This window comes from Crotalus tigris, unplaced genomic scaffold (assembly GCF_016545835.1).
Source record: "Crotalus tigris isolate CLP2741 ecotype Arizona unplaced genomic scaffold, ASM1654583v1 scf7180000019137.2069052, whole genome shotgun sequence".
NCBI lineage: Eukaryota > Metazoa > Chordata > Lepidosauria > Squamata > Viperidae > Crotalus > Crotalus tigris.
Window position 1 is genome coordinate 1273790 of NW_024097395.1, and position 16822 is coordinate 1290611.

Below are 16822 nucleotides of genomic sequence, written 5' to 3' on the forward strand. Positions count from 1 at the left end.
CCCCTTTTGTACAGGTCTGTAAAAGGGGCAAAACTTATGGCATGATGACACAACTTCCATTATTCTTACATGAGCAGCAAGTTCCTGCAGATGCTTGTGGGAGGTAGGATTTTAAAGGGTGTATATATGTGTGTGAAGCCATTTTTCTTTACTACACTGCACCACTCACTTTTAAAAAAAATTACTCGGCATAGGCTGCAAATTTGTTACTCTTCTGTATATATAGGAAGTCCTCGATGTACAACAGCTCATTTAGTGACTGTTCAAAGTTACAACGGCATTTTAAAACAAAGTGCCTTAGGACTGTTTTTCACATCATCATTGCAGCATCCCCACAGTCACGTGATGAAAATTCAGACGCTTGGCAACTGATTCACATTTATGACGGTTGCGGTCACGTGGGATCATGTGGTCACCTTTTGCGACCTTCTGAGATGCAAAGTTACTGGGGAAGCCAGAGTCCCGTAACAACGGTGTTACTAATAACTGCAGTGATTCACTTAACAACTGTGGAAAGAAAGGTCATAAAATGGAGCAAAATTCACTCCACAAAAGTCTCCCTTGGCAACAGAAACTTTGGTCTCTATTGAAGCCGTAAGTCAAGGACTACCTGTATTACCCAGTATTTTGAAAATTATCTGCTACTGGGCGCACTTGGTGGCTAGGATGTGTATTTTTTTATTTTTTGATTTGACAAAATATGTGAATGTTACACTGTAGAAAAGCTGATTGTTGCACCTATGTTGTTTGAATGCTAATAATAATCTGAATCACTTGTATAGGATATAAACTTTATAACTTTTAAGTGAATCTAGGACATTGATACATGTTCACACAAGTTCAGGGGAAAAAACCATATTCCAGAATAGTCTGGTGGTGACTTACAATCTTTTGTTTGCAGTAGGATCCTGAGGTAAATGTGCCTGGAAACCATTTGGTAAAATCTTTGGTATTAAGGCATCCAACCAGTTAACCTTCCCTATACATCAACAATAAACATACACAGATATGCATCCTGTTTACCTTTTTTGAAACAGGGCTGTAATCTTCCAAGCACAGTAAAGTATCTACAAAATCTTAATATCTCTTTGACAATTCTTTGGCTTCTATTCATGCACTACAGAAGGGAGAACAGACTTTTCCTCAGCAACCTGTTGATGGTTCATTTTAGCAGCTCTGCATTTTGACACAAAATCTTGCCGTGCTTTGTGAAAACAGTCCCCCTTGTTTGCTAAATTGTTGGCAGAAACATTACCCTGCTGTAAATATGATGTTTTTATGACTTTGAAGTGTCCAATCTATTTCACCTACCATGGTTCTTTCTATTTTAAGATTTGGCATTGTAAAGTTCTGCTATAATGTACAAAATGCAAAATCTTTGTTTTAACTGTTCACTTCAAATCTTTTCACTGCTGGTGTCTTTTTCCTTTCCATAAAAATATCCAGGCCAGCAGAAAAAAAAAGAGAATATCTGCACTGGTTGTTTGTTTGTTTGTTTGTTTTAAATTAGATATCTATTAACAATCCTTCAACACATTATCTTTTGAACTGAGTGTTTTGGTCTTATAATAATAATTATTTTTTAATATTCTTGTGAATCACTCTGGGATCCTTTCAGGGAAAAGAGCTATAAAAATATCTGGAGGAGGAGGAGGAATCTGGAAAAAATTTGGAAATGAATTCAAACACTTGTCTGATAAAATGCTTTTGGCTGTAGCAGATTCTGTGTCTTCTATATCTTTGCAAATACTTGAGGGCTAACAACTGTTGCAATTCCAGATTTTTTTCCACTTCCAAAATCCAAAATTTTGAGGATATTTATAAACCATCCTCATGCAGGTTACAAAATATCACAAAGTGCAACTAAACCCAAAAATCAATAAGGATTATTAGAAGTATTAAGACCAACCATTAAGATGATGGCTACAATAGTTTTATTGGCAGAAGCTCTAATTGTTCTCTTGTATGGAAATGTGCCACAAATAGAATCACAGTGTTTCCCCAATTTTTCCCCAAAAGCGTGTATTTTTAGCATTGAAGCTTCATTCCAGAAATATTTGGACCTGGAAGTCTTGTAATGTTTAATCTTACAATGCTGAATTTAGTACAGATAGTCTTCGATTTACAACAGTTCGTTTAATGATTGTTCGAAGTTACAACAGCATTGAAAAGAGTGACTTATGACCATTTTTCACACTTATGCCCATGGCAGCATCCTCATGGTACGTGATCAAAATTCAGACGCTTGGCAACTGACTCATATTTATGACAGTGTCCCAGGGTCATGTGATCACCTTTTGCAACCTTCTGAGAAACAAAGTCAATGGGGAAGCCAAATTCACTCAACAACCATGTTACTAACTTAACAACTGCAGTGATTCATTTAACAACTATGGCAAGAAAGGTGGTAAAATGGGGCAAAACTCAGTTAACAAATGTCTTATTTAGCAACAGAAATTTGGGGCTCAGTTGTGGTCATAAGTCAAGGACCACTTGTATCTGCCTTCTGGAATGGCTCCTTAGCACTTTGTTCTTATGTCAGCACTTTATGTTCACTCATATTCAGTGGTAGGAACCAGATGGTATATCAGAAAGACCTTTGAAATATGTTTTTTTACTCCAGTTCTTACATCCTCCTATTTAAATTATTCTTCATTCTTCCTTTTTTGACAGATTGGGATTTAAAAAAAAAAAAGAATGTGGCTAGATTCGAGCTGGGAAAATCTGCCGGAAATCTATTCTAAAAGGACTTTTCTGGAGTGTTGGGTTAGATCTTATCACAGTTATAAATACTGATGTCAGTGACCTTCTTATAAGTAATTATAGGATCCACAATGTTTGAAGAGCAAGGGAGATACTCTATCCTACTGTCATAGAACAGGGCTTAACTCTGTTGAAAAGGTCCATCCAAGTTATTATGTAATTTATTTCTCTTTCTTGAAGAGATTTGGTAGAGAAGATTCTCCTATACTGATCTTATTTTCTGCTCCTACAATTTCAGGTGTTAGGTTAAGCCAGTGTTTCCCAAACTTGACAATTTTAAGGCATGTGGACTTCAACTCCCAGAATTCCACAGCCAGCGCTGGCTGTGGAATTCTGGGAGTTGAAGTCCACATGCCTTAAAATTGTCAAGTTTGGGAAACACTGGATTAAGCCAATGTTTCTGAACCTCTGTAACTTTAAGAGGTATGGACTTAAGTTCCCAGAATTTTTCAGCTCTGCACTTCTTAAAAGTTGTAAAGATTGAGAAACAGCAGGCTAAGCTATTATATGACTTATTGTATTAATCTGTGAGCTTAGTTTCAAGAATGCAGCCATGAAAGGGTTGTAAATTGTATTTTATAGCAAGATGTATGAAATCAGCCCATTGTGGCTTGGCTAACAAACCATGGTTAAGTCAACAATAACTTAGAACCAAGCCTCAACTCAAGCACAGTGTTGACAAATATTACAAATTTTGCTGTACATAATGTCAGGAATTCAGTTCCAAAATGAATAAATAAACCCATAATTTAATGGATCTTTAAGCTTATACTTTGGATGCAATGCATAAATACTGGATTTATATTAAATTTCACTCCTGTTTTGTCCAGTTAGTTAAGGAGATGTCCAGTAAAATTGAGGTTTTACTGCAAATTATACTACTTTGAGACAAATTCAAATTTAAAAGGCACACTCCCTCCAATGGTCTATTAAATCAACATTTTACTGTATTTTTTATTTTCATACATGTTTTCATTTTAGATTCTAATTAGCATTAATATATATATATCTGCCTGTATATGTATATTTGTTTAAGAGGATTTTTTAAATGGAAATAGCATACAGGGGTGATAAAGATAAAAAAACAAACCTCATGTAATTTTTAAAATCCTTTTGTGTAGCATATTAACAGGCTATTGAAAATCCTTCTATATAAATTTTGCACATTCTTTTTCTTGCATGTTCAACCATTTGACAACTGCTTGGTACAAGTAGCAATTATTATTTTTTTCCTTTTTGTAAACTGTTTTTGACACTGAAATTATGAATAAAATATTCATAAAATAAAAGACTGTGGTTTCCATTGCTTTAGCTGGAACAAGGTTTTCCTGGTTTCAAAATATCAGAAGATGGCATTCATTACTCTCTTCTTTCTATTTTTTTTTTTATAGGAACACACAAACATGTCACTATATTTTTCAGAAATGATGTTGCAGACTATTTATTGTGAATGTATACACCAGCCTTCTCAGTTTAGTGGCCTCTAGATATGATGGAGTATAACTTCCAAGTCTTTGCACATTTGCCTGGGAATTTGAATGTGTTATCCAAGCTTGGAATATCAATTTTATTATATTTATTCAATTTATTTCATTGGGGAGCTGGCAAGAAGTTGGAAGTTGCTCCTGTACCCACTGCATTTTTGTCCCCTCTTGGTCATTCTGTCTAAAGGTTGAATCATGGTAACTGGACCAAACTTTGTTAATCTGGGATGTTTCATTGCTCATCCAAGTAACTGGACAGAATAGAATATAACAGAATGGAATGGAATAGAAATAGAAACAGAAACAGAACAGAAAAAGTTGGAAGGGACCTTGGAGGTCTTCTAGTCCAACCCCCTGCTCAGGCAGGAAACCCTATACAATTTCAGACAAATGGTTGTCCAATCTCTTCTTAAAAACACAACTTCTAGAGCAAGTTGTTCCACTGGTTAATTGTTATAACTGTCAGGAAATTTCTTCTTAGTTCTAGGTTGGTTCTCTCCTTGATTAGTTTCCATCCGTTGCTTCTTGTCCTGCCCTCAGGTGCTTCGGAGAATAGCTCGACTCCCTCTTCTTTGTCGCAACCCCCTCAGGTATTGGACCACTGCTATCATGTCCCCCCTCGTTCTTCTTTTCATTAAACTAGACAGACCCAATTTCAGCAAACATTCTTTATATGTTTTAGCCTCCAGTCCCCTGGTCATTTTTGTTGCTCTTCTCTACACTCTTTCTAGAGCAGTGATGGCGAACCTTTTAGAGACCGAGTGCCCCCAAACTGCCCCCCCACCATGTCCCCTGCCCCTGCTGTCAGGGCCACCCACTGCCTCCACGGCCCACCGCAGATTGTCCAGGCGGCCCAGCAGCACCATGACAGCCATGCCCTCCACCCACACCCTGCAGCAGCATCTGCGTGTGACAGGGCACAAGGGCGGAGTCTTGCCTGGCTGCCATGTCCTTGACTGTGCTGCTCCACACTGGCCGCACCCGGAGGCAACTCTCCTCCAGGGGGCTGCTGGTGAGGGGGCCGCGGAAGGAGACGGGGCTGGGGCAATGGCACACATGCCCACAGAGAGGGCTCTGAGTGCCGCCTCTGGCACGCATGCCATAGGTTCGCCACCAATGTTCTAGAGTTTCAACATCTTTTTTGAGATGTTTACACCAGACCAAGGAAGTTATAGGTATGTTATAGGCTGCCTCTTTTAACGAGGCCCATTTAGTGCGACCAAAAAGAAGGGCCTTCTCCGTGGTGACTCCCTTCCTGTGGGACATCCTCCTGCTTGAGGTAAGATTGGCCTCCACCTTGATACTCTTTCCAAAGGCCTTGAAGACGTGTTTTGTTATTGATCCTGAGGTCCCAGAATGATACAGAGCCCATCAAGTGATTTGTTTGACTGTTGTCACCAGGGGAGGTGGAGTGGCTATTGGGTTTTGTATTTGAGGCTTTACTTCTGTAAGCTGTCTGGAGTCACCATTGAGTTGGGCACTGGGCAGTCATATATACCGTATTTTCCGGCTTATAAGACGACTTTCTAACCGTGCAAATCTTCTCCAAAGTTGGGGGTCGTCTTATACGCCCAGTCATCTTATACGCTGGAAAATACGGTATTTTCTTAATAAGTAAATACCCATCAGAGAGCTCATAGCTTTGCTTGTTCTTTGGAGCTGTTGTTGATTTGTTCTTACATTAGGATTTTTTTTCCCGAGCATTTGCCCAGAATCTGTTAAACAACTGAACTTGATCGGTCTTAATGCCCTTGCCTGTGTTTTCCCAAGAATAACACTCAGTCTCTCCTCATAAGATTTTCCAATCAATTTATATCTTTGTTGTCCTTCTGTACATCTGTCCGTTTTTCCTGAATCTTCATTAAACTGCAGTGCACACATGATTTAAAGCAGCGTCTGAATAATACAGATTATAGCTGAAATAGTACTTTCTGTGGTCTGGGAGCTATTCTATCAATGCGGTCTAAAATTGCATTGCTGATTTCTATTTTCAGCTCAATTGCCCTTGAGATTTAAGACTGCTTCCAGATATCTTAGCAGGTCTGTGCTTCAATCAATCCCACCAGACTGGTGCATATCAGAGTAGATCCAAGCAATATTATCTCTCAAATGCTTCAAATATTCCTTGCAGCGGACTTGTAGGTATTCTTCCAGCCCCTTTTTTCAAGAGAGCATTAGGGTTAATTTAAGACCATTGGATGGCAATCATCAGACACAGTAAGAGCAGAGATATAATGATTGGCCCACATTATAACCACAAGGTAGTGCTTAATAAAGGCTCTTACTCATGTTGATCACTCATCTTTTTCCTGTAATGCACTACTCAACTCTTCTCCTGTTTCATTTCTTGAAGTACCTTGGAAAACCGGTGGACTCTCTGGGATACCAGAGCAGGAAGAAGCCACACAGGAAAAATCTGATCCAACACCATCATCACTCTTTCATTCCAAGTGATGATTAAGGCCTGAGTCAAATTATGTATCAGAGCTTCAAAAATAACCCCAGGCTCCCTCTGAAGTCCAACTAGGTCTGTCAAAGGCCAGGAACAGATTGAAGGAATAGGTCTACTCTCTATGAGGGATGGCAATGGAGAATTCCAAATAGTCACAGAGTGATATGTCCATGGCAAAGGGCTATTTCAATCTCTCCCATATTCAGATCATGTTGCCACTGCCCCAAGGCAAAAACCAGAGCCAACGTATGACATGGCTCCCTTGCTTGAGCAGGGGATTGGACTAGAATAGGGGTCTCCAAACTTGGCAACTTTAAGACTTGTGGACTTCAATTCCCAGAATTCCCCAGCCAATACAGCTGGCTGAGGAATTCTGGGAATTGAAATCCATAAGTCTTAAAGTTGCCAAGTTTGGAGACCTCTGGACTAGAATACCTCCAAGATCCCTTCCGACTCTGTTATTCTGTTATGTTCTGATGCAAGAATGACTGGTGAGCTAGGACCTCAATGATTTGGTCAGGTTTATGGTTGCCATGGTGGCCATGAACTCCTAAGCAATCCGCCTCTGGAAGGTTGAAGACTCCAAGTATCTTTAGGAAACTCCACCACCAACCCAGCCACCCGAGACTATGGCAGGGAAGCCACTATGCAGCAGAGTCTGGAATATTAGCAGCCATCCCTATTGCCACTAGAGCCACAACGGGGTCTTTCATCATTTATCAGCAAAGCAGTGTACCTGAAAACCACAAGAGTCCCAAGATGACAATGGCCACACTTCTCTATCCCTATTCCAACGCTGCATTGATGCCACAGTTGAATTTATTTAAATTTAATGTAGGTATATCTGCAAGAGAGGGCAGCCCATCTATGCCCAACCAAGTCTCCATTATGCATGCCATGATATTTATACTTGCCAGAGTATGTGACAGTGAAATCATGGATGGGAAGGCCTTATTTCAGGCTGATCAAACATTTTGTAAGACGAACTAGAGACTAAAACCTTTGAAGGTCCAATAACCAGGCATAAAGGAAGAGTCTTGGCAAAGAATGAGATGGTTAGATAGTGTAATTTATGCAATGAACATGAATTTGAACAATGTCTGGGAGATAGGGGAGAACAGGGGTGCCTGGCATGCTATGGTCCATGGGATTGTGAAGAGTTAGAACATGATTTAGCGATTGAACATCAATAACTTGGGAACTGGAATGCAGAATAGAACTTAACACATTCAAATCATCTTCCCCATAGTGAGTTGTTCCTAATCTCTTGCCATATTTTCCTCTGCTTATTGCCAGTGAAACACTGCTGCCTACTCCATCAAGAGACCAACTCCCATTAACTCATGCAAACCAGAGGGATCCACCCAAACCCTAAGCCAAAAACCAACTAAAATGATGTTCATCAGGACACAATGAATTAAAATGACTGGCAACAATATATATAAGTATATACGTGGATACTGAATGCCCCACATCTCATGACATGCAAATGATTTACGCCTTGAGTCAGGCAAGAAGCTCAAAATATCAGGAGTTCTTGGGAGCGAAATTGTTGAAGACTTATGATAAGTCAGCCATGTTGGTTTTTGTGGTGATATCATGTATAACATCATATGATGGTGCCTAATACCTAACAAGTCACTAAGTCTTCTGAAAGAGGTTTATTGATCATTGTGACTCTTATTAAACTATCCACTAGAGGAAAAAAAAAAGATACCCAAGAAACTAACAATTTCTTACAGCTTTGTTTCACTGAGAGACTAGAAGTAAAGTCTGACATCTAGTGACAGGCCACTGTATTATTCCTAATTCATTTTTCCAGGATCTCTTGACAACCTCAAAAATGTGTAATTGGAAATGTGAACAAGAGAGAGTTCTTGTTGTTCACATTTTTTAGTGTATATGCAAAAAAGCTATTTTGGATTCAAATACGTACATTAATGCAGAAGATTTTAAGGATTAATATGCAACGGAAACAGAGATGTTTCTTTTGGGACCGATTGTGAAAAAGTTGGGAAAAAAAACTCTGGGAACTTTGTTTTTGTATATGATAACGGCAGCAAGACTTTTATATGCGTAATAATGGAAAGATTTGATAAAACCCATAATGAAGAGTGGATGGTGAAGACGATGGAACTTGCTGAGATAAAACTGACAGTTTTGATTAGAGACAAGACATTGATTTTAATGTTGATTGGAAAACCCTTTTGGACTTTTTGAGTGAGAGAGAAAAGAAATGAAGTTATAATATATGGGTTTTATGATTAGAAAACAGAGTGGATAACAGAAAAAAATTAATGTAACCCCTAGTGTAAAGTTGAATTCATTTTCTCTAAATCCTGTTTTTATTACTTTTTAAATAACTCAAGGTGGTGAAGATATATAATAGTCTTTCCTTCTCTTTTCCCCACAACTCTATGAGATGGGTTGGGCTGAGAGAGAGAGTGACTGGCCCAAAGTCACCCAACCAGCTTTTATGCCTCTAAGGCAGGATTAGAACTGACTGTTTCCTGGTGATTGGCTCAAAGTCGTCCAACCAGCTTTTGGGCCTAAGGCAGAACTAAAACTCACAGTCTCCTGGTTTTTAGCCACTAGATCAGGGGTAGGCAACCTTGGCTCTTTTATGACTCGTGGACTTCAATTCCCAGAATTCCTGAGCCAGCCATGCTGAGGGGAAAGGGAGAGGTTTCCAAGCTGAGCCATGCTGGCTCAGGAATTCTGGGAGTTGAAGTCCACGGGTCATAAAAGAGCCAAGGTTGCCCACCCCTGCACTAAACAGAACTGGCTCCCTTTTGTGTCACACATATTCAAAAAATAAAGTTTTATTTTCTAAGTTTATTTTTATTTGCTACAACACAATTAACATCATTCCAACTTTAACCGTGGCAATATACAAATTGTATGGCAAATCATATACATACTTTAATTCTTCGTTATTCTTCTTCATAGTTCTGAATGCCAAATTCTTGCGCAAAATCAGAGAGTTTCAGCACAAAACCCCAGCCTGCATCTGGATTCATACTAATAAAGTCATCCAGATTCATCTTGTAATCTTAAAAGAAAAAAGAAGAAGAAAGCATTGAGTTATTTAGTTTTTTTGGAGCAGAGACAATATTCTCTGCTTTAGAGTAGAGAAAAGATGCTAGGTTTTTATGATATGCAACTATTTCCAGTTTTAATTTTCTTCTTCTAAGACTCATTTCCAGATGGTAAGGCTAACATTGCTCCATGAAGGAATGAAGTCCCCCATATGTTCTAGATTCTTGTTGTCCTTTAAGCCACCATGGCAGAAGTGGGATGAGCTTAGCGTATGGAAGAAAATTGCTCAGGATAGATCCATATTATTTAAACTCCAGCAGAGAGTAAGGAAGGAGCCAAGTAAAGAACTGGGTTGCTGAAATGAGATTAATTAGACTAAGAAAATGCAATACCTACTCTAATTTTCTGATTAGTGTTTCTCAGGCTGGCTGGGGAATTCTGGGAGTTGAGGTCCACACATCTTAAAGTTGCCAAGGTTGAGAAACACTGTTCTGGATACAAAACATTTGCTGCACCAATACCTGGACACATCCATGAGCCACCAGGAGCCAAGCTCAATTTGGAGACTTCTAGAAAAAGTCCTATTCTATTCTATTCTATTCTATTCTATTCTATTCTATTCTATTCTATTCTATTCTATTCTATTCTATTCTATTCTATTCTAATTTCTATTTCTATTCTTCCTATTCCTATTCCTATTCCTATTGTATTCTATTCTATTCTATTCTATTCTATTCTATTGCTTTACAATGTAAAAACTCAGCCAATGAAGGCTTATTCAATAGAAACAAACCACACTTCACTGTAATGTTTAAGCTCAGTCAGTATTAACAAGAGATCTACTGTAGCTTGGTGTGGAAAATTAAAATCTATTATTTACCTGCAGTTTCAATACATGGATATGGGGGAGGAGATTTCAGCCAGTTCCCACTGGCATCTTTCATATGCGATCGGTCAGAAGCAAAAGTCTTCAGGTACACATCAGCTCGAACCAATCTGACTTTTCTAAGGAAGAAAAACATTTAAGTGATCAGAATTGCCTACCCCAGAAAGCAGAAAGCTGAGTCTTTTGCAAGCATTTTCAACTACAGCTAAATCAAATATTAAACTGCTGTTCAGCATCAGACTCACATTGTGTTAACTGTGAATGGTTGACGTTTTATATTAAAACAGAAATATTTTACAAGTAAATCTGTTGTCGGTCAACTTAAGCCAAAGATGAAGTACAATGGAATTCCATGTATATGAAAAAAGCCCATTTGATGAATTTGCAAACCATGCCAAGCTATGAAGTGTTTTGCTTGGTTCGGTAGCTGTGCCAATCCAGCCACTTAAACTCACAAGCCACAGTTTATACCCAGCCCATGGTGGCTAATGAAATCAAGTTACAGGAAGTCCTTGAGATACAACCATAACAGAGCCTGCACATTATGATCGCATGTCATAACAATTGTTAAGCAAAATGGCCTCGCTTAATGACCGCACTCCCTGGTGTCCCTAATACAATTGTTAAATGAACATGGGGATTGTTAAGTGGAGCATAGAATGCCTACCCAAGTTTGGCATGAGTTTGCTGTGAGTCTGTAAGAAAAGTTGATCCTGCACCAGCTAGCAAGCTCTGGCTGACCTGATCTCTCCTTGCTTGCTGGAGGTGAGCACAACAGCATCGCTGAGGTAAGTCATAATGGCAAATGACTGTGGGGGTGTTGCAGCCACTGTAACTTTGAAACTAGTTCGTAAGTAGCTTTTGGGGAGCCTGTGATTAACTTCAAACAGTAGCTAGGAGGCCAGTTGTAAGTCAAGGATTACCTGTATGACATGGGTGTCAAACTGCTGGCCTGCGGGCTGGACGCATCATCCGGAAGCCGTGCCCACCCCATTGCTGGCAATGGCAAAACCGTCCTGATACGTTGCGCGATGTCACGTGACATCGTAAGTTTGACAAGTCTACTGTATGATTAAGTAAGCAGTGGTCTTGATACAATTCATAAGTCCAGCTAGAGATTCAGTGGGACTTTCTTCTAGGTTACAGATTGTAAGATTTCAACCAAGATGAAAAAACTGCTATTGAAGACAATTGATTTTGAAATAGATATGAACTACATCATTTTATATTTTGGAGTTCAGTAAAATGAAGGTTTAAAGACTGTGCTGTTCATTTCATCAGATACATTCTTGGTATTAGTTCAACAAGGTTTTATTACTTTGCACACACTCAGTTAACAGATTAATAGAAGTATGCATCTGAAATTTATTTTTATGGTTAGAGAGTTTTCCACTTTTCCAGGCTGATTCAATAACTGTTTCTTGAAAGCTCAAATTATGAACTGTAACATGTCAAGCTAATTTTGGCACACTCAAGGCTTACTGCTATTAAAGCTATGCTGAGAATGTTTGTGATTGATATCCCCACCTTCGAAAATCAGGATTAATAATGCTGTCCGATTTGAAAGCCTCTTCAATGTAAGTGCCAAAACGGCATGGAAAAGGTAGGACAGTATCAAGATCATAGATAAAGTTCTGGTCTCCATTCAACACGTGTAACAAAATAACATGGTAATCCTGAAAAGAAAATATATTTAGATGGAGAATGAGAACCTGTAATGATTACAGAGGAGAAACTGGAAAAAGGGTAAAACTCTATATGTAAAACCTAATTCAACTATACATATGTTATATAATTACTTTATTCATTTTAAGTTATTAGGTTTCTTCTTAGCCCTGGTATATGGGAATGCTAGCCAGTTGAATCATAGAATGGATCATTCTAAATAGTTTAGCACGCATTATTTGAGCTTTTTCTCAATGTCCTGGTGCAAAGCAATCCTGGATCTAAGTTAGCTTAGATCCAGGGTTGCTTTGCACCAGAACATTGAGAAAAAGCCAAAGTCAAATATAGCTAAATATGTATGAGATTTAAGAGGCTGATGTGACCATTTGCACAGGAAAACAAGTAAACCAAAAATGTCTGTTTCATTCAAATCAGTAAACTACAGTTAATCATTTTAGAATTAACCAAGAATATATCAACATCAAAACAAAGTTTTTCAGCCTTTTTAGTTTCAAAACCCTGTGATTTTCTAATCAAATAAACCAGGAAACATATTCCTAGTTTAATATATGCAGCTGGCTTATGGAATAAACTCCTATTTAAAAAACTCATTCATAACTCAGCACATTAAGCTGCAATCTGATCACCCAAATAGAACTAGCTGAAAATGATGGGACTTCAAATTCAACTCATCCAGAGAACATTGTTGTTTGCCAGTTGTATCTCCTGCCTTTCATATAGGACTTCAAGGTAGCATGCACAATGCTCCTTCCTTCCCATTTTTTCCCCACACAACAACCTTGTGACGTAGGTTGGCTGAGCCAGAGTGATTGGCCCAAAGTCATCCAGGGTACTTCTATGATTGAGTATAGACTAGATCTTGATATCTCTACTCCTGATCCACCAACTTAACCACCATAGTGGCTGAGGAAACATTTTAAAATCACATTGGGTAACATTGGACTGAGTGCTTCTCACTGATCTGGTTGCATAAGATACATTTAAAAAAACAATTACATCATAGGGATAGTGGGAAACAGTGCAAAGAAAATTTAGATTTGTTCACCCAGATCACAGGCTGCTCTTCACATCCTGCCTGCTGCTTCCAAAGTGGCACCTGCAGGTTACAAAGAACATAGTTAAAGTAATTTAACATCTCAGACTCCCACCAGCTAATAAGTAATACATTTTCAACAAATGCCATGTAAATACCCAAGGGTATTTTTTTGTGGCTGTTAACATCTACTATACAAATTATTTTTCTGGCATCATAAGCTCAGTGGTTTCCTCCCTCCAAAAACAGGACAGTGAAATAAATACCAATCCTTTTCTTGTGTCCAGCATTCATTTCCCTACTGTTCCTTCTACAACTCCTCTCTGCCTGCTTCTATTTTGTAAAATGTGCAACCAGATTGCATTGTTCAAATAACACAGTAAATGTAGGAGTTTGCCTTTCAAAACAGATTCTGCCCGGGCCCTTCCCCAGCCATTTATTCTGCTACACTGGATTATATTTACACAGTCAGTTGGCTAAGTAAATAATGAATGTGGTAGGGTTGCTGGATCTAGCAGCACACAATCACACTAACAGGGTCAGTGGTTTCCACCTGGGGAAACACCAACAGTTCAACACGTGGCCTATTGTCACAAAGCAGTACTGCTCCAAGCTTTAGTCACATCAAAGATCCTTTCCCTATTGGCTACGTGAGCAGCAACCTGCAAGATTCGTGCGACTGTTAGTGACTGTTCAAAGTTACAACAGCACTGAAAACAGTGATGTATGACTGTTTTTCATACTTATGACCATTATAGCATTCCTATGGTCACGTGATCAAAATTCCTGGCAACTAATTCACATTTATGACGGTTGCAGTGTCCCTGGGTCTTGTGATCACCTTCTGTGACCTTCTGACAAGCAAGGTCAATGGGGAAGCCAGATTCACTTAGCAACTGTGTTACTACCTTAACAGCTGCCGAGATTCACTTAACAACTGTGGCAAGAAAGGTTGTAAAATGGGACAAAATTCACTGAACGTATGTTTCGCTTAGCAAAATAAATTTAAGGCTCAATTGTGGTCTTAAGTCAAGGACTACCTGTAGTCCTCAACTTACGACTATAACTTGGACCAGAATTTCTATTGCTAAGCAAGGCAATTATTTTATTTGTATCCTGTCTTTATTATTTTTACAAATAATTCAAGGCAGTGAACTATCCAACACATCTTCTTCCTCCTGTTTTCCCACAATAATCCTAGGAGGTGAGTTGGGCTGACAGTGGCTGGCCCAAAGTTACCCATCTGGCTTTCATGGCTAAGGTCTCCTGCTTTCTAACATGGCTCAGGAATTCTGGGAGTTGAAGTCCATGAGTCATAAAAGAGCCAAGGTTGCCTACTCCTGCACTAGACCAATCTGGCTCTCTCAGATAAATTAGTAATGATTAATTTAAGTATGTCCTTTAAAAGACAAATCACCCTGCTACTTCTTCTGATTATTTAAGAAGACATAGAAATATAACCAATTACATCTCTTTTTTTATAAACTTATAAAGTGATGGAAAAAATATTAACCGAATCTATATATCAACTTATCTAATGATAAGCCCCAATGAGTATCCTATTCATACACATCCAATTATACTAATCATTACTGCAGTGTTAATTTGAACTATGAGTCAGCATGGTTTTTTTTTTAATCAAATACAGATATAACGTCCACATCCCAACTCACCATTTTTCTGTCATTGGAAATGAAAACAGCATAAAATTCTTCTAAAGGGTATTGATTCTTGCTTCGGATATATTCACAGAGCTTCCAGATATTTTCTTCACTGCAGAGAAATAAAAACACCAGTTCACACATTTTTAAGATTCCTTCTGCTACTAAAATCTTAATTTTGAGTATGCTTCCTGATATTAAACCTTTTCAAGTTATTGTGTATTCCCACCTTCTATTCAATTCATTCTCTCTTCTCCACTATTGTATAGTTGGATATAAATTACTTTGAACCAGGGTTTAATTCTGCCAGGGTATGTATACATTTTGTATACATCTACTTTTTTTTTTACCAGAGATACCAAAAATGAAATGCTCAATAAGAAAAACAAACAGGATTTCAATCATGAATGGAGCAAAAGCAAAGGATAGCTTTGAAGGTGTAACATCAAGCTGATTAAATAGGTTCCTTGTTTTACCCAAAGTTTTTCTTTGAAGACATTTCTCTTCTCATCTAAGAAGCTTCTTTAGCTCTGACTGAATGGTGGGGAATGGAAGGATTTATATTCCTTGCAGACAGCTGGTCATTTGCATTCTTTTAGAGAGTCATTGAGGGCATTTGAAGATTTTTCTGTGTCCTGAGTCACCTGCATAGTGCAAGTGTGTGTGGAACTTTCTTGGTTGCAGGTTGTTTTCTGCCCTGTGTCCCTTCACTGTTGAAGACATGCGCAGGCTGTTGGGGATGAGTCTGGGTTGTCTGCATCTCAAACTGAAGCACAAATGGTTCCTATGGTCTGCAATGTTTTCTGGAAATCCGTTCATACTCCTGCACCATTTGAAGGGTGTTCATCCCAAAGTGCATAGCTAAATGTCTATGGAGATTCTCAGGTCATGGTTGTCCTAAAGAAAAACGAAGTCCAGTTGCCTCCTTTGGGATAACCATGACCTGGATGATTGAGAAACCCCATAGACATTCCTTGTTTTATATTACCATTATTAACTGTATTATATTAATCTAAGCTGGTCCTGCATCAATTTGTGAGCACATAGTAAATCAAACTTTCTCAAAAAATGCTTCCGGGTTGTTTTGAGGGCTGGGGGAACTTCTGATCTAGTGGCACCAGCTGCCCTACTAAGACTTTCTGGAAGGATAACTGCGATCGCTAAGTCTTATGATACCTTCCGTCCTCCCTTCCGCTTTCTTACCAATAGCAGCTTGTATAAACGCAAACGGATCGAGAAGGGACGACTGGTTGATAGGCAGCCTGAGCAGCCTCCACCTCCGCCATTGAAGCCCGCTGTTGGATGGCCAAGGGAAATTATTAAGGGATTCATTTCCCGAAGAAAGCCTGAACAAGAAGCCGCTCCTCTCCGGCAACGGAGGGCGGTTGAAGAAGCATCGCTCCACGCGTGCTGTTCCGAACGTCCTGGGGGGACGCGTTACAAGGAACGCCTTCCCCCGGAAACGCGGCTGCCTTACAAGGCTACTCGACCCAACCAAAGGGAAACCGAGCCAAAAGGAGACGAAGAGGTTAAGCAAGATTGTCGCAACACCGGTGTGTGTTGCGCGCTTAGAATACGAGTCTCTGCAGTTCGCATCTAAATGCGACGCCGAATCTTGTATTAGCGCAAATGAACACCCAAAATACTTTATAGCTTTCGAGTTAGTGTCAGTTGTGGAGCTTGGTCTCTCCTTCCCCTTCTCACCCGTTTTACCGCAACATTGCTTAAAGTGCTCACTACGCTTTAGGTAAAGACATCGTTATGTCTCTCCAGTCGTGTCCGTGCTAAAGTTATAAGCATAAATATCAGACCTCTAAA

The 16822-nt window shown here is 39.1% G+C and overlaps 1 protein-coding gene across 1 annotated transcript; it reads right to left on the bottom strand.

Moving 5' to 3' along the window:
* Positions 1 to 9519: 9519 nt before the first annotated feature.
* Positions 9520 to 16459, bottom strand: NTAQ1 (N-terminal glutamine amidase 1). Its single transcript, XM_039359837.1, has 6 exons — positions 16208 to 16459; positions 15017 to 15116; positions 13356 to 13406; positions 12152 to 12300; positions 10619 to 10743; positions 9520 to 9751 (listed from the first exon to the last, which is right to left on the bottom strand). The coding sequence occupies exons 1-6, from the start codon at positions 16288 to 16290 to the stop codon at positions 9633 to 9635; spliced, it is 627 nt and encodes a 208-aa protein (XP_039215771.1). The 5' UTR covers positions 16291 to 16459; the 3' UTR covers positions 9520 to 9632.
* Positions 16460 to 16822: the final 363 nt, after the last annotated feature.